We start from the raw sequence: 27537 nt of genomic DNA, 5'->3' as shown, positions 1-27537 counted from the left end.
GTGGTGGCAGCATCATGACGTGAAGCACGGTGGTGGCAGCATCATGACGTGAAGCATGGTGGTGGCAGCATCATGACGTGAAGCACGGTGGTGGCAGCATCATGACGTGAAGCACGGTGGTGGCAGCATCATGACGTGAAGCACGGTGGTGGCAGCATCATGACGTGAAGCACGGTGGTGGCAGCATCATGACGTGAAGCACGATGGTGGCAGCATCATGATGTGAAGCACGGTGGTGGCAGCATCACGACGTGAAGCATGGTGGTGGCAGCATCATGATGTGAAGCACGGTGGTGGCAGCATCACGATGTGAAGCACGGTGGTGGCAGCATCATGATGTGAAGCACGGTGGTGGCAGCATCACGATGTGAAGCACGGTGGTGGTAGCATCATGATGTGAAGCACGGTGGTGGTAGCATCATGATGTGAAGCATGGTGGTGGCAGCATCACGATGTGAAGCATGGTGGTGGCAGCATCATGACGTGAAGCATGGTGGTGGCAGCATCATGACGTGAAGCATGGTGGTGGCAGCATCATGACGTGAAGCATGGTGGTGGCAGCATCATGACGTGAAGCACGGTGGTGGCAGCATCATGACGTGAAGCACGGTGGTGGCAGCATCATGATGTGAAGCACGGTGGTGGCAGCATCATGATGTGAAGCACGGTGGTGGCAGCATCACGACGTGAAGCACGGTGGTGGCAGCATCACGACGTGAAGCACGGTGGTGGCAGCATCACGACGTGAAGCATGGTGGTGGCAGCATCATGATGTGAAGCATGGTGGTGGCAGCATCATGATGTGAAGCATGGTGGTGGCAGCATCACGATGTGAAACATGGTGGTGGCAGCATCACGATGTGAAACATGGTGGTGGCAGCATCATGATGTGTGGATGCTTTTTTACAGAAGGTGCTTTTTTTAAAATCAATCGTGGCTAACGGCTAACATATGTTCACAATTAGCAACACTAAAGTAGATTATAAAGAAACACAAACCCTCCGAGACTCTGAATCCTTAGATACAACATCCAAACACACTTTAAGCCGAGAGGAAACGAGGAAACACCTGAAAACACACACAGGTTCTGACTGTAACAACATGCTGAGTCAGAGCTAAACTCACCTGTTCAGGTACAAACACTGTTAACTAGGAGGTTTTAGATTTCAGTCGGCTGAAAACACTTCTTTATCCTTCAATCTGAAAGTCTGAAGGTCTCTTGACAGGATGAAGCTGTTTTTCTGGTTGTTTTTTTTCTTTTTCTGTCCGGCTAATGTTTGAAAACCACCGAGTCCCGTCTGAGAACCAGTAGAGCGTGTTAGAACCCCAGTAACACCAGCTCCCTTCAGCTCTGAACCAGTCTCCGGTGGAAAAACAGCGACTGGTCCCAGTAAAACCCTCCAGAGGAGAAACAGCGACTGGTCCCAGTAAAACCCTCCAGAGGAGAAGTTTTCTTCATGGTCGACCACATGAAGGAACCCAAGCAGCTTCATTAACTCCAGCAGCAGATGTTCAGATCTCTGTTCCTCTACAAATACACCAGAAACATTCCTCAACTTCTTCACTCCTTTCTCATTTTAAACTAACTTCTGTAAAATGTTCATTCATCTTTAGATCTGGAATTTTTCTATTTTCACCCCCAGAAAAAAACATTTTAAGGGTTTAGGATCTCCAGAATTACGGCTCCAACAGAAACAAGGGAACATTCTTGGATTTTTAAAGTTTCTTTCCTTCGCTAAATTGTAAAAATGTACTTCTCTCTTCCATATCCAGCCTAGAACCAGTCAAAACCAGTCAAAACCAGTCTAGAACCAAACTTAAATACATACTAAAAGAAGTCCAAAACTATCTCTACTTGTAGATTCTTTCTATTTACAATTTACTGTTATTTTACAAATAAAATCCTTTAAAATCACAAATATTAGTATTAATTTATATGTTGTCAAATCAGATTTATATTTCGGCAAACAGTGATCCCTTCTTTTATGATTGACTATTAAAGGACACATTTTAATGCATTTAAATCAGCAAAACATACAATTATTTGACATATATTTGGTGTTACTTGAAAAGAAATGTGGGTATATTATTTTTTTGCAAAACTGTAAATAGTTTTTAAATATTATTTTACAGATTTCCCTTATTTTGTTTAGTGATATATGGTTTATTTAATAATGAAATCTCAAACTAAAAAACACAAATTTATACAAAAGGAGTCAAAGATAAAAACAGTAAATACTATTATATAGTAATTTGCTCTTTTACAACATGTGAATATAAAATTTGAATATTTTTCTCTATTTAGATCAGCTGAAATGATCATTATTTTACAGATATTTGCTGTTATTTTCAGGTTTTTGGTACAGATTTTGACCGTTACTGTTTTCAACATATTTTGTTTCAGATTGTCATCGTTTCTTTCGCTCAGCTGAGACAGTAAACTGAAACACACTTGATCAGTTTTCTATCTGAAGCTAACAGCTGATCAGCTCCAATCAGCTGACAGCATTTACACACTTCATCCTGCAGCGTGACGACACAACAACCTGCTAACACACACTCAGAAAAGCTGCAGAAACATAACACACTGAGTGTCAAACATCTCAGCCAATTAGGGTAATTAGATCAAGAAATTATAAACAACACAACACAAAGACACAACTGAAAACACAACAGAGACTTTTAAACTCACCGAACACAACAGACAGAAAACAGCAGCTGAACTCAGCCTCATGCTCCTCACTGGAGCCTCCGTCTTCTTCTGTGGTGTCAAAACACACACACACACACTACACACACAGGCACACGCACTGTGTGTGTTACTATGGACAACCACCCCTCCATCTCTCCTCGGTTGGTACAGTCCGACCTGCCTCAACGTGCTGCCCGGCGACATCAGCAAAACAAACAAATTGGTGTGTTTGTCAGCTACACACACACACACACACACACACACACACACACACACACTTCTACGCTGTCAGAATTCTGAGGACCACGACTCTGTCCTCATAGCTGAAAATGTCCTCAGTGTGTATTCAGGTCAGATGTCCCCATAAACCCTAAAGACGAACACACACACACCTTAGGGATGTTAAACCCCCATCTCTATTGGATACCATGGCGATAACTGCTACTATAAGGGAGGTGACATGGAAAAATTCAACATTATTAGAATTACAGTAGTTTTATGACAATTATATTTCATAGTATTTATGTAAATACTCAGAGTTACACAGTAGTTGGTATTTTAGCCTCTTATTACACAGTTTTAAAGAAGTCTCAGGTACATTCAGGAGCTCCCAGATCCTTCACACCTGGATCTACCTGTTTAGATTCAGCTTTATAACCAAACACCAGCAGGTTTTGTTTTCTGTGGCTCAGTAATCTTTGTATTTAGTTCTCCTTTGAAGAACAGTCTGGACCTGGAGACCTTCTGATCAACAGAATCTTTCAGGTCCAGACTCTAGTTCTCAGCTGGATGGAGGTCTGGACTCTGACTCTTCCAGAACTTCCACCTTGTTGTCTTCAAACCATCTTTGAGGATCTTTGTCTGTTTGCTTTGACTCATTGTCTGGATGGAAACCTGATCTTCTCCACGTCTCAGTTCTCTTCAGATGCATCAGGTTGTCCTCCAGGATTTCATTTACCCTCTACCTTCACCAGCCTTCCACCTGCTGCTGAGGAACACCATGATGCTGCCACCACTGTGCTTCACATCATGATGCTGCCACCACTGTGCTTCACATCATGATGCTGCCACCACCGTGCTTCACATCATGATGCTGCCACCACCGTGCTTCACATCATGATGCTGCCACCACCGTGCTTCACATCATGATGCTGCCACCACTGTGCTTCACATCATGATGCTGCCACCACTGTGCTTCACATCATGATGCTGCCACCACCATGCTTCACATCATGATGCTGCCACCACCGTGCTTCACATCATGATGCTGCCACCACCGTGCTTCACATCATGATGCTGCCACCACTGTGCTTCACATCATGATGCTGCCACCACTGTGCTTCACATCATGATGCTGCCACCACCATGCTTCACATCATGATGCTGCCACCACCGTGCTTCACATCATGATGCTGCCACCACCGTGCTTCACATCATGATGCTGCCACCACCGTGCTTCACATCATGATGCTGCCACCACCATGCTTCATATCATCATGCTGCCACCACCGTGCTTCACACCATGATGCTGCCACCACTGTGCTTCACATCATGATGCTGCCACCACCATGCTTCACATCATGATGCTGCCACCACCATGCTTCACATCATGATGCTGCCACCACCATGCTTCATATCATCATGCTGCCACCACCATGCTTTACACCATGATGCTGCCACCACCATGCTTCACATCATGATGCTGCCACCACCGTGCTTCACATCATGCTGCCACCACCGTGCTTCACATCATGATGCTGCCACCACCGTGCTTCACATCATGATGCTGCCACCACCATGCTTCATATCATCATGCTGCCACCACCGTGCTTCACATCATGATGCTGCCACCACCGTGCTTCACATCATGATGCTGCCACCACCATGCTTCACATCATGATGCTGCCACCACCATGCTTCACACCATGATGCTGCCACCACCGTGCTTCACATCATGATGCTGCCACCACCATGCTTCACATCATGATGCTGCCTCCACCATGCTTCACATCATGATGCTGCCACCACCATGCTTCACACCATGATGCTGCCACCACCATGCTTCACATCATGATGCTGCCACCACCGTGCTTCACACCATGATGCTGCCACCACCATGCTTCATGGTGGTGATGGTGTGTTTGTGATGATGTCAAACATATCATCTAGTCTGATGGTCACAAAGCTTCATCCTGGTCTCCTCAGACCAAAGAACCTTCTTCCAGGTGTCTTCAGAGTCTCCACATGTCTTCTGGTGAACTCTAATCCAGATTTAATTGGAGCTTTTTCCATCAGAGTCTTTCTCTTTGTCTCCATGAAGCTTTGACTGGTGAAGAACAGACAGCAGTTGTTGGATGAACAGTCTGAAAATGGAACTCCTTCAGAGGAGTCATAGGAGTCTTGATGGCCTCCCTCTCTAGTCTCTTTCTCCTTCAGAGGAGTCATAGGAGTCTTGGTGGCCTCCCTCTCTAGTCTCTTTCTTGTTCAGGTCCTCAGTATTTAAACTGATCTTGATTGAATATTGAAAACCAAAGAAAGATTCCAGGGTCTAAATATTTTTTATAGACTCTGTATCTACATGAACTCCACAAACGTTTCCCCAGTTTTTGTTTTTAACTGCAGCTGAAACAAAAACAGAAGAAGAACAATAAAAAAAATTAACCGCGCCACCAACAGAAGCTCCATCTGAAGAACATTTGTGAGAACAGATGAAGAACCCTCACTAACTGCTGCTTCACATCACAGTGGCAGAACTCTGTCTCTAACTTCCTGTAGAGCTGCTGGCTGTGATGACATCACTTCCTGGACAGATGTGAATATTCCCACGCTAGCAGAAAAACTTCTCATCATGTTTGATGATCCAGAAACACATCGAGGGCAGCGTCGGGTCACTTCCTGTTAGAAATCCAGACGTTTGAATCCAGAGTCGTCCTGCAGGGAAACCAACAGTCAGAGAGGTTTTAGTTCCTGCTTCACGGAGCTCCAGTCTGAGATGATCTGGATGTTCTGGGTCGGTTACAGTCAACGGAGGATCTGCTGCTGAAGTATGAAGCTTCTCAGACTGAACCGTCCAGTAAAGACCTGTTAGAGGAAACAGCTGCAGAACTAATCCATCTGTTTCAACGATTAAATGAATTATTTTCATCAGCAGCTTTTTAAAAAGTCTAAACTCTGTTCTTAAAGCTTCTGAAATGTGAATTCTTTCTCCTCTACGACAGCAAACTGAAGACTTCTGGACTAAACAAGATGTTTGTCATCTTTAGGAAACTCTGATTCACATTTTCCACCCTTTTTTCCACAACTGATCCATTGACCTTCTGAACTCCCTGCTGAAGTTCCTCCACAGTTTTCCACACAATGACTCACTTTTCACTTCTGAGAACTCAGAATAAAGAAGTCCAAGAGTCCTCAGACGTTCCAAACACTGGACACCTCCTCCTCTTCCACACACTGGAGATGTTTAACTACTGACGTTAAACTACTTTAAACTCCTCTCTGCTCTGTGGAAACACCGCCTGCAGCTATTTTTTAAACAAGACGTGTAGACTGAAGGGATTTGGATGAAATTTCATGATTTCAACCTTTGATTTAATGAATTTTCTCAGAGGAAAAGAATCATTAGATTGGGTCAAATATTCTAACAGAACAGAAACTTTGAGAATCGATTCTTTCTGTTTTCACTGTTTCTGAATAATAAATTGTGTGTTTTTTTTAAAGACGGTGTTCTTCCTAAACCCAGATTTTGCTTTTCAGAGGGTGAATATAGAGAATAATGAGGAGATTTATCACAATAAAAGTCTAGACCAAGGGTGTCCAACATGAGGCCTGTGGGCCAAAAGTGGTCCTCCAGAGGGTCTAAAAGAGGTCCTCCAGAGGGTCTAAAAATGGCCCTCCAGAGGGTCTAAAAGAGGTCCTCCAGAGGGTCTAAAAGAGGTCCTCCAGAGGGTCCAATCCGGCCCTCAAAGTGTAAAAATTCCAGACAAGACATTAACTGCAGATTGTAAATTGATTCATGCACACCTGCATAACACACGTCTGTGTTCAGCGCCAGGTCAGAGAATGAACAGTCTTGGCGGAGTATTGCGCTCTCTGAGTGTTTTTCTTGTTGATATATATGTTAAGGCTTTATAAATCCTCCCCACACACCTCACATCACCACAGAGCAACACAGCGATCAGATGTCTGTGTGAGACGGACAGGCCAGATACTGAATGCTGCTATAACATATATAATATAATATAATATAACATAATATAATATAATATAATATAATATAATATAATATAATATAATATAATATAATATAATATAACATAACATAACATAACATAACATAACATAATATAATATAATATAATATAATATAATATAATATAATATAATATATGTACCATATGCTATACTCAGGGGAGACGGACGAGACTGACTACGGTCCCTGAGCCAATCAGAGCCCAGTGCTGTGTGCTGGTCACTATGACTGACTGTTGTGCTGTAATGCACCATGGGAGTTCGGGGTGTTGGGGGTTTAAATGTCATTATTGTGGTTTATGTTAGTGTTCCAGTGTTATTAGTATTTATGTTTAACTGTGTTTTTGTGGTTTAGTCAGCCTAGTTAGTTTGATTAAGTGTCATGTTGTCAGGACCGTGAGTGTGAAGTGTAGTGTGTTTGATGACTTCCTACCACATTTATACTGTAGTCTGTGTCAGAATAAAAGCCCTAGGCAATTGCAATCTTACATCTACTTAGGTACATGTTGTCTAGTGTTACCTTTTAATGCAGCTTACCACAGTAAGAACTACAGAAAAAATATCTATACTTAAAAATTCTGCGATATAACAAAACATCTGCGGAACCAAACCCAATCCAAAAATTCGCGATATAGTGAGACCGCGAGAAGTGAACCGCAATATAGTGAGGGACCACTGTACTGTAGGACTGCTGTAGGAATACTATAGGAAAACTGTAGGAACGCTGTAGGAACACTATAGGACCGCTGGAGGAATACTGTAGGAACACTATAGGAACGCTGTAGGAATACAATAGGAGCACTGTAGGAACACTACAGGAACGCTGTAGGAACGCTGTACGAACACTGTAGGAACACTATAGGAACGCTGGAGGAATACTATAGGAACACTGTAGGAACACTATAGGAACGCTGCAGTAACACTACAGGAATGCTGTAGGAACACGACAGGAATGCTGTAGGAACACTGTAGGAACACTGTAGGAACACTATAGGAACGCTGTAGGAACACTACAGGAACGCTGTAGGAACGCTGGAGGAATACTATAGGAATGCTGTAGGAACACTGTAGGAACACTACAGGAATGCTGTAGGAACACTACAGGAACGCTGTAGGAACATTGTAGGAACACTATAGGAACGCTGCAGTAACACTACAGGAATGCTGTAGGAACACGACAGGAATGCTGTAGGAACACTGTAGGAACACTATAGGAACGCTGTAGGAACACTACAGGAACGCTGTAGGAACGCTGTAGGAACGCTGGAGGAATACTATAGGAATGCTGTAGGAACACTGTAGGAACACTACAGGAATGCTGTAGGAACACTACAGGAACGCTGTAGGAACACTGTAGGAATACTATAGGAACACTATAGGAACGCTGTAGGAACACTACAGGAACGCTGTAGGAACGCTGTAGGAATACTATAGGAACGCTGTAGGAACGCTGGAGGAATACTATAGGAACACTGTAGGAACGCTGTAGGAACACTGTAGGAATACTATAGGAACACTATAGGAATGCTGTAGGAACACTACAGGAATGCTGTAGGAACACTGGAGGAATGCTATAGGAATGCTGTAGGATCGCTGTAGGACCATTGTAGGAACGCTGTAGGACCGCTGTAGGAACACTGTAGGAACGCTGTAGGAACACTGTAGGAACACTGTAGGAATGCTGTAGGAACGCTGTAGGAATTCTATAGGAATGCTGTAGGAACGCTGTAGGACCGCTGTAGGAACACTGTAGGAACGCTGTAGGAAAACTGTAGGAACGCTGTAAGAATACTGTAGGAATGCTGTAGGAACACTGTAGGAAAGCTGTAGGAATGCTGTAGGAATTCTATAGGAATGCTGTAGGAACGCTGTAAGAACACTGTAGGAACACTGTAGGAATACTGTAGGAACACTGTAGGAACACTGCAGGAACACTACAGGAACGCTGTATGAACGCTCTAGGAACACTGTAGGAACACTATAGGAACGCTGGAGGAATACTATAGGAACACTGTAGGAACACTATAGGAACGCTGTAGTAACACTACAGGAATGCTGTAGGAACACTACAGGAACGCTGTAGGAACGCTGTAGGAACACTGTAGGAACACTATAGGAATGCTGTAGGAACACTACAGGAACGCTGTAGGAACACTGTAGGAATACTATAGGAACGCTGTAGGAACACTGTAGGAATACTATAGGAAGGCTGTAGGAACACTGTAGGAATACTATAGGAACACTATAGGAACGCTGTAGGAACACTACAGGAACGCTGTAGGAATGCTGTAGGAATACTATAGGAACGCTGTAGGAACGCTGGAGGAATACTATAGGAACACTATAGGAACACTATAGGAACGCTGTATGAACACTGGAGGAATACTATAGAAACGCTGTAGGAATGCTGTAGGAACACTGTAGGAACACTGTAGGAATACTATAGGAACACTATAGGAATGCTGTAGGAACACTACAGGAACGCTGTAGGAACACTGGAGGAATGCTATAGGAATGCTGTAGGATCGCTGTAGGACGGTTGTAGGAACGCTGTAGGACCGCTGTAGGAACACTGTAGGAACGCTGTAGGAACACTGTAGGAACGCTGTAAGAATACTGTAGGAACGCTGTAGGAACACTGTAGGAATGCTGTAGGAACGCTGTAGGAATTCTATAGGAATGCTGTAGGAACGCTGTAGGACCACTGTAGGAACACTGTAGGAACGCTGGAGGAAAACTGTAGGAACGCTGTAAGAATACTGTAGGAACGCTGTAGGAACATTGTAGGAACGCTGTAGGAACGCTGTAGGAATTCTATAGGAATGCTGTAGGAACGCTGTAAGAACACGGTAGGAACACTGTAGGAATACTATAGGAACACTGTAGGAACACTGCAGGAACACTACAGGAATGCTGTGGGAACGCTGGAGGAATACTATAGGAACACTGTAAGAACGCTGTAGGAACACTATAGGAATGCTGTAGGAATACTATAGAAACACTATAGGAATGCTGTAGGAACACTATAGGAATGCTGTAGGAATACTATAGAAACACTATAGGAATGCTGTAGGAACACTATAGGAATGCTGTAGGAACGCTGGAGGAATACTGTAGGAACACTATAGGAACACTGTAGGAACGCTGGAGGAATACTATAGGAACGCTGTAGGAACGCTGGAGGAATACTACAGGAACGCTGTAGGAACGCTGTAGGAATACTAGAGGAACACGACAGGAACGCTGTAGGAACACTACAGGAACGCTGTAGGAATGCTGGAGGAATACTATAGGAACGCTATAGGAACACTGTAGAAACGCTATAGAAACGCTGTAGGAACGCTGTAGGAATACTAGAGGAACACTATAGGAATGCTGTAGGAACACTATAGGAACACTGTAGGAACGCTGGAGGAATACTATAGGAACGCTGTAGGAACGCTGGAGGAATACTACAGGAACGCTGTAGGAACGCTGTAGGAATACTAGAGGAACACGACAGGAACGCTGTAGGAACACTACAGGAACGCTGTAGGAATGCTGGAGGAATACTATAGGAACGCTATAGGAACACTGTAGAAACGCTATAGAAACGCTGTAGGAACGCTGTAGGAACGCTGTAAGAATCCCAGTGATGAATTCACTGACAGCAGCTAAAAACTGAGAGCAGAAACACTGGATTTATTTGTCCAGATGTGTTTATTATCTGCAGTGAACTGAAACAGAACAGATGCAGGAGGAGACAGACAGGGTTCCACTGGAGTTCTACTACAAGGTTCCACCTACAGAACATTCAGGAACCGACTGGAGATGCAGTTCTTATCTGAATGTACTACACAGATGTTCAGCTGATAAACTAAATAACTTCATTAGAACTTGATCAGGATCTCCAGGACCTCCATAAATGTTCCTGTCATCATACCTGCCAAAATAAAAGACTTCCTCCTTCATTCTATTACATCCACAGTCATCACGCTCGCCAAAATAAAAGATTTTCTCTTTCATTCTATTACATCCTCCAGCTGCAGTCTGAGCAAGAATTGGAGGAAGTATTGACCTGTAGCTGACTGGGATCTCAGGAGGAAACAGCAGCTGGAGCTGCCAGGAAATACACATCAGCCGTGCACAGCAGCCATTCAACAGCAGGTAAACAGTGCAGAACGATGCTCTGTGAACGTGCACAATCAGCCACAACATTAAAACCACCGACAGTGAAGAGAATCAGTGTCCTGCTGGGAAACTTCATCCTGAATTTGTGTGGCTGTGGATGAAATGTGACTGAAATATGGATGAAATATGACTGAAATGTGACTGAAATATGGATGAAATATGACGGAAATGTGACTGAAATATGGATGAAATATGACGGAAATGTGAATGAAATGTGACCAAAATGTGACTGGAATATGACTGAAATATGGATGAAATATGACTGAAATATGACTGAAATGTGGATTAAATGTGGATGAAATATGATTGAAATGTATGACTGAAATATGGATGAAATATGACTGAAATGTGGATTAAATATGACTGAAATGTGACTGAAATGCGGATTAAATATGATTGAAATGTGGATTAAATATGACTGAAATATGACTGAAATGCGGATTAAATATGATTGAAATATGACTGAAATGCAGATTAAATATGATTGAAATATGACTGAAATATGGATGAAATATGATTGAAATATGGATGAAATATGACTGAAATGTGGATGAAATATGATTGAAATATGGATGAAATATGACTGAAAGGTGGATGAAATATGACTGAAATGAGAATGAAATATTACTGAAATTTGATGAAATGTGATGAAATATGACTGAAATACGGACAAAATATGACTGAAATATGGATGAAATATGACTGAAATATGGATGAAATATGACTGAAATGTGGATGAAATATGACTGAAATGTGGATGAAATATTACTGAAATTTGATGAAATGTGATGGAATATGACTGAAACGTGAATCAAATGTGACCAAAATGCAGATAAAATATGACTGAAATATGACTGAAATTTGATGAAATGTGATGAAATGTGATGAAATGTCTGAATTGAGCAGCTGGAACAGAACAGCTCCCTTCCCTCTCGGTGTTTAAATCTGCAGGTTTTTCTGGATTATTCTCTTAATTCCTGCAGATTATCTCAAACACAGTGAATAATCTGTCGAAGCTTCACACACTTTTGATTTTTCACACTCAGATATGACTGATCTCTACTAAACGTTCACAGGAAGTAAAACATCTGGAAGCAGAAATCACTGCCAGGCGGGATTCTGTGTAATGATGTGAGCCGAAGGGCCTGAGAGGCTCCAGAATGACTGAAATAAAAGAATTGTCTCTGAAAACAGCACATATCTGTCAAATAACGAGATTTTTTTGATTTAAATACAATAAAAAAAAGAAAAGTTCCATTTTATAGTCAGTCACTAGAAGGAAGAACTACTATTTATAAGAATATTGTTTTGAATTTATTTATAGTTTATTTTATCATTTACTTTATCATTAACATGTAAATTAATACCAATTTCTGTACTTTACCAAAACAGAGAACAGCAAATATCTCGATAATAATATTTTTCCTGATTTGATTACAGTAAAAATGAGCAATTTTACAGTTGAATGTTGTAAAAAAAAAATTAATCAGTCATAAGAACATTTTTTCAATAGTTTTGCTGTTTGTCAGAGACTTCAGGCAGAGAGTTGGTGTTAACCTGTTTGACCTGTTTTTCTTTCACACCTGTTCCCTGAGATAAACCGGGTTCTATTTCTGGACGTTCTCCAGCTGCAGTTCCCCCTCTGGCCTGCAGGGCGGCAGCAGAACTCTGACCTTCCTCCACCCAGCAGGAAATACCAGCCAGAGCTGCTCAAACAATGTGGTTTCAATCTGAGAGCAGCTCCAGAACTCACAGCGTTCTCCTCAGGAACGTTCTCAGCTTCTAGTCCAAGAAAACAGTCTGAGGTTCAGTCAGCAGAACGACGACGTTCTTCTTCTGGTTCTCATTATGGGCCGTCCTGCAGCTTCAGCGACTTTTAGAAACTCCCACTCAGTCTGACAGAGAAATCTGGCAGAGTCTAAGAACCCTGTTAGTCTGAGAACCACATTAGTCTGAGAACCTGGTAGAGTCTGAGAACCACGTTAGTTTGAGAACCTGGTAGAGTCTGAGAACCCTGTTAGAGTCCGAGAACCCTGTTAGAGTCTGAGAACCACGTTAGTCTGAGAACCTGGTAGAGTCTGAGAACCACGTTAGTCTGAGAACCTGGTAGAGTCTGAGAACCCTGTTAGAGTCCGAGAACCCTGTTAGAGTCCGAGAACCATGTTAGAGTCTGAGAACCACGTTAGAGTCTGAGAACCACGTTAGAGTCTGAGAACCATGTTAGAGTCTAAGAACCCTGTTAGAGTCTGAGAACCACGTTAGAGTCTGAGAACCACGTTAGAGTCTGAGAACCATGTTACAGTCTAAGAACCCTGTTAGAGTCTGAGAACCACGTTAGAGTCTGAGAACCACGTTAGTCTGAGAACCCTGTTAGAGTCTGAGAACCACGTTAGTCTGAGAACCCTGTTAGAGTCTGAGAACCACGTTAGAGTCTGAGAACCACGTTAGAGTCTGAGAACCACGTTAGTCTGAGAACCCTGTTAGAGTCCGAGAACCCTGTTAGAGTCTGAGAACCATGTTAGAGTCTGAGAACCACGTTAGAGTCTGAGAACCATGTTAGAGTCTAAGAACCCTGTTAGAGTCTGAGAACCACGTTAGAGTCTGAGAACCACGTTAGAGTCTGAGAACCATGTTAGTCTGAGAACCTGGTAGAGTCTGAGAACCCTGTTAGAGTCCGAGAACCCTGTTAGAGTCTGAGAACCACGTTAGTCTGAGAACCTGGTAGAGTCTGAGAACCACGTTAGTCTGAGAACCTGGTAGAGTCTGAGAACCCTGTTAGAGTCCGAGAACCCTGTTAGAGTCTGAGAACCATGTTAGAGTCTGAGAACCACGTTAGAGTCTGAGAACCACGTTAGTCTGAGAACCCTGTTAGAGTCTGAGAACCACGTTAGTCTGAGAACCCTGTTAGAGTCTGAGAACCACGTTAGAGTCTGAGAACCACGTTAGAGTCTGAGAACCACGTTAGTCTGAGAACCCTGTTAGAGTCCGAGAACCCTGTTAGAGTCTGAGAACCATGTTAGAGTCTGAGAACCACGTTAGAGTCTGAGAACCATGTTAGAGTCTAAGAACCCTGTTAGAGTCTGAGAACCACGTTAGAGTCTGAGAACCACGTTAGAGTCTGAGAACCATGTTAGAGTCTAAGAACCCTGTTAGAGTCTGAGAACCACGTTAGAGTCTGAGAACCACGTTAGAGTCTGAGAACCATGTTAGAGTCTAAGAACCCTGTTAGAGTCTGAGAACCATGTTAGAGTCTGAGAACCACGTTAGTCTGAGAACCCTGTTAGAGTCTGAGAACCACGTTAGTCTGAGAACCCTGTTAGAGTCTGAGAACCACGTTAGAGTCTGAGAACCACGTTAGAGTCTGAGAACCACGTTAGTCTGAGAACCCTGTTAGAGTCTGAGAACCACGTTAGTCTGAGAACCCTGTTAGAGTCTGAGAACCACGTTAGTCTGAGAACCCTGTTAGAGTCTGAGAACCCTGTTAGAGTCTGAGAACCTGGTAGAGGCTCAGGGTGAAGAGAAGAGTGTGAAAACTGAAACATTCCAGCAGCAAAAATGACAGAAACCTGCTGAATAAAAACATAAAAACTGGGGGAAAAAACACGACGTTTGCAGAGAAACATCAGAATCAGAACAAAATTTTCTTTAATAAATAAAATATTAAATTCAGGTTTAAAACATTTATTCTAAAACAGATCCGATCAGTGAAAAGTCAGATATCTTAGTTAAATGTTGACTAAATGTGTTTTCAGAGAATAATTATAGAAAACATGAATAAATACAGTTATTATTATTATATTTGTCATTTAACCATTTTGTTGCTATTTCATTGTTTTAAAAATATCCTAAAAAATGTCTCTTTATTACAGAAACTGACTTTTATCAGCTGAATATTTTCTGTTATTTTACACCTGAACTGGTGGAATATTATTTATTACTAAATATGAAATTATTCTTTCAGCTGGGGACAAATATTACTGTAAAATAACAGGAAATGATTTTTTCAGATATCTCCAGTTGAGACGTTTCTTAACAAAACATAAAGAATGGAAAAATGTTTTGAAACCGTCATCACTTGAAGAGTTATTGATTAAAATGCAACAAGGAAAGATTACTTCTAAAACTGTTAGCCAATTTTATAAAGTGATGTCAAATCTTAACACCAATAATACATTTCATATAAAGGGAAGGTGGGAGAATGAAACTAATACTGTTTTGTCCAATGAGATATGGGAAGAAATATGTTCTGATGCACACGTGACTTCCAGCTCTGGTTTGTGGAGAGAGTACAAGTGGAAAGTTATTTCCAGATTCTTCAGAACTCCTGAAATCACTGCCAAATACCGCCCTGGAAACCCGGACACGTGCTGGCGAAACTGTGGGACTTATATCGGCACTCATACTCATATATTCTGGACGTGTCCAAATATCAAACTTTTCTGGGATGAGGTTTTTAATACTATAAGTGATGTTTTCCATCATTATTTCACTAAGGAACCCCAGTTAGCAATTTTAGGCATAATCCCAGCTGGTTTTGAAGGAAGGGATAAAAAGTATCTGTTACGAATTCTGCTGGCTGCTGCCCTTAAGTGTATTACAATCAATTGGCTAAAAATGGATCCACCCACTTATAGATTATGGATTGAAAAAGTCAGAGAAATTTATGTCATGGAAAATATCACTTATTCACTAAGACTTCAAAGGGATCTGTTTGTTCAAAGATGGAGACCTGTGTATAAATTTATTCTAGAATGAGACTGTATAGTTTTTGCCTATCTTTCTTCTAAATGTAATGTTATTTTGTTTTTATTATTATTATTATTATTATTATTATTTATTTATTTATTTATTTATTTATTTTTACAAAATATTTTCTTTTGATTTTATTTGATGATTATTTTACGTTATTATTGTTATTTTTGTTTGTTTGTAAACATAAATCCCAATAATTATTTTGGAAACGACAAACTGTCATAACAATAATGTGGCTCACGTGAATTGTAAAAGGTATGCCTGTGCTATACAAAAACCCAATAAAAACTAAGTTCTAAAAAAAAAAAAAAATAACAGGAAATAAGAATCTCACTCAACATAAAAATAATTTTTAAAAATGTGTATTTTTGGAGTTTTTTTTAAATGTTATTTAAAGGATATTTACAAATAAGTGCAATGAAATTAAACATAAATATGGTTAGAATTAAAAAAAAGATCATTATTGCTGCAGAAAAGCTCCATTACTAGTTGGGATTTGTTTTAAAAAAAAAAAAAAAAAAAAAAAAAAAAAAAATATATATATATATATATATATATATATATATATATATATATATATATATATATATATTTTATATATATATATATATATATATATATATTTTTTTTTTATATATATATATATATATATATATATAATAATGATAATAATTCAGTTTCAATTTACAATAATTTTCTATTAATTTTCCACCATATCAAGTGTAATATGAGCTTTATGAGTAACTTTATGGATCTTCAATGTTAAAAAAAAGTCCACCTAGAAAATAATATTTCTTATAGTTTATATTATATTTTATTATATCATATTATATTATATATTAATGGATTAATGGGTTCACATTTGAAAAAATGTTTAATCACATTTATTAAACAAATATCTTTGATTAAAATTATAATAATAAACTCTTAATTTTAGATGATATCAACTATCATGTAACTTTAAGATATTTTTTTGTTATTTTATTTTACATATAAAGTCACATTCTGTTGTTATTTGGACTTATTTTAAAAATCTGTAAATTAAAAAAGGAAATATCTGCACTGTAATAAAATGTAAATATTGAATTATTCTGTTGTTGAAATCAGATTTAATTAAGAATAAAATGAGTTTTTAGAAGCAGCTTCACGTTAAATAATCTGTCATGTTTCATAGATTTTGTTTTTAAACATTTTTTTTTACATTAAATGTGTAAATTCAGTTTGTTTTTGTTATTTTATTGATTTGTTTGTTTCAAACATGCAGAAACATTAAATTCCAGATTATTTTTAAAGTTGCAGCTGAGAGAAACTTGAAGATCAGAAACTTTTAGATTCTTCAGACGTTTAATAATCGGAGTCTCTGAAACCTGAAACCGTTTATTTTCCTCCAAACGTCTCTGAGATTTATGAGAACTTTGAAGGTGGAGCAGCTGGAGGAACCGCAGGAACGTCAGGAACAAATCGTGGTTCTACTGAAGGAAGAGAAACTGAAAGGAAGCAGAACCGAGTTCATCTGAGCTGAGAATCAACCCGAAGCTTTGATGGAAAGTTTCTGATTTCTTTGGTTTAAAGTGTTTCTGCTGCATCAGACTCATCATCAGCCTTCAGATTAAACTGCTTTAACTTGTGGATATAAACAGAAACACAAACAGGATGAAATTCTACAGATGCAAACTGATGATTTTATTGTTTTCTGCTGAGTTCTGGAGAGAAAAGAAGAAAGTTCTGATCCATGAACAGAGTTTTCTCTGATTATTGGAACATTTATTCAAAAATGTTTAGAAGTTCAAAGAGAAAATCTGCATTTTGTGGAATTAGATGTTTAAAATATACAAAACCGGCTGCTGTTTGAAAGACAATTATTTAAATGCAATTAAAAATAAATAATTCACCAATTTAGATAAACCTTCTGCTTTTTGTTTTGTGTATTTAAAAAAAAACAACTAAATTCAAGTTGAGGAACCTTAATAAAATTGATTTGATAACTTTGAGTTTTGTCTAATTAACACAGAGCTGCTGATATTTAAACATGCAAACCTAAAGAACTTTATTAACTAATTAGACATAGAAAACTTTAGAATCCTTTAAAATGATGTTTAAATATGAGTCGGAATAATTTAATTTATGAGTAATGAACTTAAAAGGTGATCATGTTTTTGCTGCCAGGCTAAACAGCCCAAGAACCAGTCTAAAAAACAGCCCCAAACCAGCATAGAACCAGTCTAGAACCAGTCCAAAACCAGTCCAAAACAGGCTGAATAAACAGTCCAAATAACCGTTCAAAACCAAACACCTTAAACACACACTAAAAGAAGTCCAAAACCGATTTAGAAATGAGTCTAAACCACCCCAAACCAGTCCTAAACCAGTCCAAAACCAGTCTGAAACCAGCCTAGAACCAGTTAAAACCAATTTAAACCAGCCTAAAACCAGTCTAGAACAAACCTTCAACACACTCAATAAAGTATTGATTTCCATGTGGAACAAAGCTTTAATGTTTTATTTTTATTTATTCCTGCAGTGACAGTTCTCAGCCTCGTTCTACGTCTTTCTGTTCTTCTGTTTAGGTTGTTTTTATTTTTAAATCATCTATAGTTTTGTTCATATAAAGAAATATCATCATTGAATATGAACATTGTCAGTGTTTGAAGGATTGTTCAGGTGTCAGGAGCTCATTAACCTCCTCATGAATAAATCAGTATTACTGTAAAATAATAAGTTCTGGTTGGAGCTCATTAACCTCCCCAAGAGTCGTTGTCATGGTGCCCGTTGCTGCTAAACTCCCACAATGCTCTCTGCTTTAACATGAGCTGCCTACAGCGGACAGAAACAGATTCATCAGGCTGATAAACTGGGATGTTTAATAAAGTTAAAGTTTGTGTTTTTAGAGGAATGGTGTTGGTCTCAGCAGGAACTCAAAAACTGGGACACAAATAAACAAAGTTATTACTGACACGTCTTATTAACTGGCAAAAGGAGCTGAATTCATGGTGAGACGTCAAATTCACATTTCTGTTGGTCTTTACTGAAAACAGGCCAGAAAAATTACAGATTTTTGTGTGTCTGAGTGTGTGTGTGTGTGTGTCCAGGTGTGTGTTTATGTGTCTGAGTGTGTGTGTGTCCAGGTGTGTGTTTGTGTGTCTGAGTGTGTGTGTGTCCAGGTGTGTGTTTGTGTGTCTGAGTGGAAACAGGATGTTGGAAGACGGCTGAAGGGAACTGAGAAGTCAAACCGTTCCGGACGCAGACATCCTGATCAGAGAGCAGGAAGACGAACCAGGAAGCTGGAAGAACAGCTTCACCGTCAGGACTACAAATCCCACAATCCCTCAGGAGCAGCAGCAGAACCCTGCGGTACTTACAGAGCATCAATCTGAGGTCCAGTTTTAGATTCAGACAGAACCAAGTCAACCTGCCAGACATGATTACTCTGCCAAGGAACGAGGAGGAGTAATAATCTGTCAGCTAACAGCTAACATGCTAACAGCTAGCATAGCGACATGTTTCACATTAAACCAATGAACAGCAAACATGCTAACAGCTAGCGTAGAGCCACATGTTTCACATTAAACGAACAAACAGCTAACATTAAACCAACAAACAGCTAAGATGCTAACTGCTAGCATAGAGCCACATGTTTCACATCAAACCAAAAACCAGCTAACATGCTAACAGCTAGCATAGAGCCACATGTTTCACATCAAACCAAAAACCAGCTAACATGCTAACAGCTAGCATAGAGCGACATGTTTCACATCAAACCAAGAAACAGCTAAGACGCTTACAGCTAACATAAAGTGACATTTCACATCAAACCAACAAACAGCTAAGATGCTAACAGCTAGCATAGAGCAACATGTTTAACATTAAACCAGAAAACATGCTAACAGCTAGCCTAACAGTTAATGTGCTAACAGCTAGCGTAGAGCAACATGTTTAACATTAAACCAAAAAACAGCTAAGATGCTAACAGCTAGCGTAGAGTGACATGTTTCACATGAAACCAGCAAACAGCTAAGATGCTAACAGCTAACATAGGGTGACATGTTTAACATTAAACCAACAAACAGCTAAGATGCTAACAGCTAACGTAGAGTGACGTGTTTAACATTAAACCAACAAAGAGCTAATATGCTAACAGCTAGCGTAGAGCAACATGTTTCACATTAAACCAACAAACAGCTAAGATGCTAACAGCTAGCGTAGAGTGACATGTTTAACATTAAACCAACAAACAGCTAATATGCTAGCAGGTAGCATAGAGCGACATGTTTCACATCAAACCAACAAACAGCTAACATGCTAAAAGCTAGCGTAGAGCGGCATGTTTCACATTAAACCAACAAACAGCTAACATGCTAACAGCTAGCGTATAGCCACATGTTTCACATCAGGAAACCTAAACGTTCATCAAAGTTTATGAATATTCAGCACTAGATTTACTGCAGTTTACCGTATAATTGTATTTTTTTCATTTTGAGCCTCTCTTAGTTTCAGATTTGTGATATTTGCATCTTTAAACTTTGAACCTTTTAGCCTCAGATCTGAAAAACTGAACCTTAGAAGCTGCTCAGTTTCCCATTTTCATTTGGACTCAAACCAGAAGATCAGAGGGGTGCTGCTTCACATGAACACCAACACAACTTTAAAATGAAGCCCAAGTCTAGTTCTGAAAACAAAACTTCTCGTTTTTTTCTAAATGTCTTCTACGTCTAACTTCCATTCAGCTGCATCACAAACATCTAGAAGGATATATTAACTGTTGGTTTGTTCATTACTGAAAAAGTCTGGAAACCAGTTTCTGTGTTTCTGACCTCAAAGTTTAAAACCACCACTGTGGAAGTTCACACCTGTGAGACCAGGTGTGAACTGAAATAACACACACTGTAACACACACACTGTATAACACACACACCGTATAACACACACACCGTATAACACACACTCTGTTGTTTGTTTACAGTTCCTTTATAAATCCCTCATCTGTTATTAGCATCCTGCTACGCTCCAGGTGTTTCAGCATTGTGATTTACCTGCAGAGTAAAGTGGCGTCTCAGAGCTCGTCCTCCCTCCCTGACCGACCTCCAGACCGTCTGTAATCCTCAGACACAAACCGTGTCACCAGAAAAACGTTCCCCAGAAACGCCGTCTCCATAATTCAGCAGTTTGAATCAGAGTGGCTGCATTATTTAACGACGGCCGATTTCCCTTCTCATCCAAATCTGTCACTTCACCTCACAGGGCTCCGGCTGACAGGGACCGTCTGTCCGACTAAACACACCACAAACTACACAACAACACACTAACACACACAACTACACACTAAAGCTACACAACAACACACTAACACACACAACAACACACTAAAACACACACAAACACACTAAAACACACTAAAACACTAAAACACACAACACACTAAAACTACACAACAACACACTAACACACACAACAACACACTAAAACTACACAACAACACACTAAAACTACACAACACACTAACACACACAACAACACACCAAAACACACACAAACGAACTAAAACACACAACAACACAGGCTTACACGTGGTGCAAAAAATTTCCAGAAGCACAAATATGTTCCCCTCTGCACAAAAACGATGGAGTAAAAGACCCACATAGACAACATACAGTAGAGGTCAGGGTTAGCAGGATGTCCTCAAAAACTGAGAGACCGAGAAGAAATGAGGAAGGCCACCAAGACTCCTATGACTCCTCTGAAGGAGTTCCATTTTCAGATTGTTCATCCAACAACTGTTGTCTGTTCTTCACCAGTCAAAGCTTCATGGAGACAAAGAGAAAGACTCTGATGGAAAAAGCTCCAATTAAATCTGGACTAGAGTTCACCAGAAGACATGTGGAGACTCTGAAGACACCTGGAAGAAGGTTCTTTGGTCTGAGGAGACCAGGATGGAGCTTTGTGACCATCAGACTACATGATATGTTTCACATCATCACAAACACACCATCCCCACTGTGAAGCACGGTGGTGGCAGCATCATATGACACATGGTGGTGGCAGCATCATGATGTAAAACACGGTGGTGGCGGCATCATGATGTGAAGCATGGTGGTGGCAGCATCATGATGTAAAACACGGTGGTGGCGGCATCATGATGTGAAGCATGGTGGTGGCAGCATCATGATGTGAAGCATGGTGGTGGCAGCATCATGATGTGAAGCATGGTGGTGGCAGCATCATGATGTGAAGCATGGTGGTGGCAACATCATGATGTGAAGCACGGTGGTGGCAGCATCATGGTGTTCCTCAGCAGCAGGTCCTGGAAGGCTGGTAAAGGTAGAGGGTAAATGAAATCCTGGAGGACAACCTGATGCAGTCTGAAGAGAACTGAGACGTGGAGAAGATCAGGTTTCCATCCAGACGATGAGTCGAAGCAAACAGACAAAGATCCTCAGAGATGGTTTGAAGACAAGGTGGAAGTTCTGGAAGAGTCAAAGTCCAGACCTCCATCCAGGAATAAGGGAAAATGCAGAATTCAGACGTGGACAACATGGACTTACCCAGAAAGAGAAAGAAAATACGTTTCACTGGGTTCTTACATCCTACTAAAAATAGAAGAAGAAGAAGAAGTCTCCATTAAACACCAGAACATGTGCTGCTAGCTGAGGTGCATTGTGGGTAATGTAGTCCCAGACTCTCCAGCCCTTAAGGTGGAGCTACCAGGAGGTGTATCAGGTAACAGCAGCTCTGACCTCTGAAGGATCTCCCCTCAGTTGGTGTGAAAAGACGTTCCTTCTGCGTTTCCTGTGTTTGCTTTGGCTGACGGATCGCTCTCTCTCTCGGCTCCTCTTTCATTTCCTCTGGCATTCCTTCCTCTCCTATTTTTGTCTTCTCTAAACTCTCCTTTCCCTCTCCCTCCGTCCTCGCCTTGTCCTCTGCTGTGTCCAACCCTCCTCCATCCTCTCCTCGGAGCATCGTGGCCTTTTATGGGTAGCTAAACCTCCTTCAGGCCGGCTGAGCAGAGTCAACGTCTCCCTGGATTTAAGGTGGAATGGAGTTGCTACAGATCTGATCAGGTTCCTTCAATAAAAAGGACAGAGAACAGACAGATCACCTGGTTTCTGATCTTAATGTTTGATGACTCAAATCTAACTTCTTCAGCCGTAAACATTTAGGTCATGAACTGTATTCACCTGTACAGCGTCCTCCTGGTTTCCTGGTCTAGTGCTGTTCTCAGACTACAGAAGGTTCACAATCTAGACTCATTTCATTTGTCCAAAACGACGTAAAACTTGTCCAAAGTGACTTAAAACTTGTCCAAAACGCCTAAAATTTGTCCAAAATGGCATGAAACATGTCCAAAATTACTTAAAACATGTCCAAAATTACTTAAAATTTGTCCAAAATAACTTGAAACGTGTCCAAAATGACTTGAAACTTGTCCAAAATGACTTGAAATATGTCCAAAATGACTTGAAATGTGTCCAAAATGACTTAATACTTGTCTAAAATGACTTGAAATGTGTACAAAATGACTTAAAACTTGTCTAAAATGAATTAAAATATGTCCAAACTGACTAGAAACTTGTCAAAATTTACTTAACATATGTCCAAAATGACTTCAAACGTGTCCAAAATGACTTACAACTTGTCCAAAATTACTTGAAATGTGTCCAAAATTACTTGAAATGTGTCCAAAATTACTTGAAACTTGTCCAAAATGACTTCAAATATGTTCAAAATGACTTTAGAAACTTTAGAGACTTTTGAAATTGCCCCCCCCAAAAAAATATGTCCTTCTAGATAAACGTGTGGTCTGTCATCAGCTCTACCTGAGATATACAGGTATATTTAACTCCTAGTCAGTCAGAATACTGCGTACATGTCCAGAAGTCATTGCCATGGTAACTCAGAGGAGGTTAATACATGTTTTCCTGAGGACAGATCGGAGCCATGTGTTGTTGTCAACATGCAATAAATAATGCAGAGGTTTGGCCACGAGCACCGAGGCGGTACGTATGTGAGGAACGAAGGAAATATGTGATGCTTCCCGACATGTCGTCTACCTCAGTGGTTCCCAACCTGGGGTCCACCCCTCCGCCAGAGATCTGAGGGGGGACGCAAAGCTTTGTCTGCTCTGAGGCTGTGATGTTATACAAAATAGATTTTTACATTCTGGATACAATCAGAGTAACAGACTCACTGTGTCATCACAAGTCTACCTATAAAACATTTTAAAAACACATTTATTTGGTCTTTCTTCAAAAATCCTTTGCTGCTTCGATGGCCACACCTCCTTGACCTTTCAACTTCTCTCCACGCTTTCTTAAGGTCGGCTCCTAGTTCATCCAGATTCATTAGTTTGTGTGCAGTTAGAAAATTACTGACGGAAACGATGTCAGAAAAATGCAAAACGGGGGAAGATTCATCAGTACCTAAAAAACTCCGGCTATACCTCGAGAGTTACCTTAAATTTGGTTTTATTAAAGAACAAGACAGAATTATGTTATTTGTAGTGAAATGCTCGTAAATGACAGCATGAAGCCAGCGAATTACGGAGACATCAGGAAATAAAACACAGTTTGGTAAAGTCGGATAGACATTCACAAATTCGGACTTCCGGCATCAATAACTCATTAAATATATGTTGTCTAAACATAAACGATGCCTCTTTTCCATCGTTGTAATGTAGACAATATGCTACAAGCCCAGTTTAATCAAAAGTAGCTGCAGAAATAACATTGGTGTCTATGAGCAGCAGGCTGTGTGACGAGTGAACAGGAACCGTCTGCAAAATGCAAAACCGCTGCAAACAGCGAAGAGACACAAATATTCAACAAATTTACTGCAGCCAGCAACTGACTCCTGCTGATCATACTACAACTCTTGGTTTGATATTAAATTTTTTTTTTTTCATAATTTTAAGGATTTTTTTATGGTAAAAAAAAATCAATAACTTAACTCTTATGCATTGTAGTGTCAACAAATTTACTGCAGCCATAAACTCTCTCCTCCTCGTCATAGTACAACTCTTGGTTTGATATAAAATATCATTTTCTTTTAATAATTTTAGGGAATTTTCTATTAGTCATACAATTCAATAACTTCCCTCTTGTGTTTTGTAGTGTACTTATGGGGTGGGGGTGGGGGGGGGTGATGATGGTAATGACCTCCAACCAGAGTTAATGTGTTCATTAACTCTGGTTGAATTCTGTCTTAACTGGTCTACTTACTGAGACCAGTTAAGACAGAATTCCTGTCTCACAGTGAAACACATCGTGGTTCTACTGACTGAAACGCAAACCTACCTGACCGGCCTCATGGTGAAGAACCTTCATCATCATCACCATCATCAAAATCACCACCACCACCATCACCACCATCATCACCACCACCACCATCACCATCACCACCATCAGCATCACCACCATCACCATCACCATCACCACCACCACCACCACCATCACCACCATCAGCATCACCACCATCACCATCACCACCACCACCACCACCATCACCACCATCAGCATCACCACCATCACCATCACCACCACCACCACCACCATCACCACCATCAGCATCACCACCATCACCATCACCACCACCACCACCATCAGCATCACCACCACCATCATCACCACCACCACCACCATCAGCATCACCACCATCACCATCACCATCACCACCACCACCACCGCCATCACCACCACCACCACCACCATCACCACCATCACCATCACCATCACCACCACCACCACCGCCATCACCACCACCACCACCGCCATCACCACCACCACCACCACCATCACCACCATCACCATCACCACCACCACCACCACCATCACCACCATCAGCATCACCACCATCACCATCACCACCACCACCACCACCATCACCACCATCAGCATCACCACCACCATCATCACCACCACCACCACCATCAGCATCACCACCATCACCATCACCACCACCACCACCACCATCAGCATCACCACCACCATCACCACCACCACCACCACCACCACCATCACCACCACCACCATCACCACCATCAGCATCACCACCACCATCATCACCACCACCATCACCACCATCAGCATCACCACCACCATCATCACCACCACCACCACCATCAGCATCGCCACCATCACCGTCACCATCACCACCACCACCACCATCACCACCATCATCCCCATCACCACCGCCATCACCAACACCATCACCACCACCACCATCACATCACCATCACCATCACCACCACCACCATCACCATCACCACCACCACCATCACCATCACCATCATCACCATCACCACCGCCATCACCACCACCACCATCACCATCACCACAGGAAGAAGAGTTAGGAACACGTTCAGCAGAAAACTGTCAGGAAGTTCTAAACATTTGAGCCGCTTGGAGCTCAACTAAATGCTGAGAGAAAGAGAAAATTCAAGCACTGTGGGAGTTTAGCAGCAGCGGGCACCATGACAAAGACTTCTGAGGAGGTTCATGACCTGAAATGTTCCACCTTTAATTGTAGGAGCTTCAGGAGAAACCAGCCGGAGAAGTCCGGCTGGTTTCTCCTGAAGCTCCTACGATAACCAGGACCTGGATGAGTTTAGCAGCAACGGCACCATGACAAAGACTTCTTGGGTAGTTGATGACCTCCAACCAGAGTTAATGTGTTCTAGACGTTCTGGGATCAACCAGGACAGAGTTCATGTTGCAGAGCAGCTGATGTAATGAAGAAAACCATCGCTAAAGGCAAGTGTTCGTGGTTAAAAAAAACCTTTATGACTAATTGGAAAAACGTGAATGAATGAAATATTAACCGATTATTGGCCAGTTTATCATTTTTTTCTCTAAGGGATAGCGTGGACCAGAGGAGGCATCACTCAGGCTACTCTTCATGTTAAAGCAAAAAGGATTGTGGGAGTTCAGCAGCAAGTTTCTACACATTTTGTTCTAGTTGTGAGTTATTTTAAACAATTTTCCAGTCATTTAGGACAATTTTCAAGTAATTCTGGACAAGTTGTAAGTCATTTTAGACTAATTTTGAGCAGTGTTGGACCATTTTTCAGTCATTTTGGCCTCATTTTGAGTCATTTCAAACAAGACGGTTCATTTCAGACAAGTTTTGAGTTATTTTGGACACATTTTAAGTAAACTTGGACAGGTTTTGGGTCATTTTGACATTATTGTCTTTAGCTGTAGTACTTGGGTGTTAATTTAAAAGTTAAAAGGTTAATTAATAATTTAGCCAATTGCAATAAATTAACCAATGAGGAAAAAGAAGAAGGTTGCTCATGTCAGTAAATGTAGGTTAGTTGTAGTTCCTGGTTGTTCTGCTCTTCCTATTTAATCCTATAGAGACCAGAGGAGGCGTCACTCAGACTACAGTTCATGTTAAAGCAGAGAGCACTGTGGGAGTTTAGCAGCAACGGGCACCATGACAAAGACTTCTGAGGAGGTTCATGAATTGAAATGCTCCACCATTTAATTGTTGGAGCTTCAGGAGAAACCAGCCGGACTTCTCTGGAAGATGTTTCCAGCTGGTTTCTCCTGAAGCTCCTATGATCACCAGGACCTGGATGAGTTTAGCAGCAACGGGCACCATGACAAAGACTTATTGGGTAGTTGATGACCTCCAACCAGAGTTAATGTGTTCAAGACTTACTGGGACCAGTTAAGACAGAC

At 41.0% G+C, this 27537-nt stretch overlaps 1 protein-coding gene across 6 annotated transcripts in view; it reads right to left on the bottom strand.

Moving 5' to 3' along the window:
* The window catches only part of LOC111564482 (disco-interacting protein 2 homolog C), a 125553-nt gene that overhangs the window by 64811 nt on the left and 33205 nt on the right, over positions 1-27537 (bottom strand). Inside the window, exon 1 of one of the 6 annotated variants that reach the window (XR_008603080.1) lies at positions 22594-22959. The exons of 1 other annotated variant lie outside the window; for it this stretch is intronic. Coding sequence is in view for 4 of the 5 variants with exons in the window: in XM_055014705.1 (XP_054870680.1) it covers positions 22594-22816 (223 nt within the window). In the remaining variant the exon portion in view is untranslated. Of the gene's footprint in view, positions 1-22593; positions 22960-27537 lie in introns of those variants that run through there. 4 more of the 6 variants (XM_055014705.1, XM_055014704.1, XM_055014707.1 and 1 more) reach the window with 4 other exon arrangements.

Source organism: Amphiprion ocellaris, chromosome 10 (assembly GCF_022539595.1).
Source record: "Amphiprion ocellaris isolate individual 3 ecotype Okinawa chromosome 10, ASM2253959v1, whole genome shotgun sequence".
In the NCBI taxonomy this organism is placed as follows: Eukaryota; Metazoa; Chordata; class Actinopteri; family Pomacentridae; genus Amphiprion; species Amphiprion ocellaris.
The sequence above is the reverse complement of the archived record's forward strand: the minus strand, read 5'-3'. Positions and strand labels throughout refer to the sequence as shown.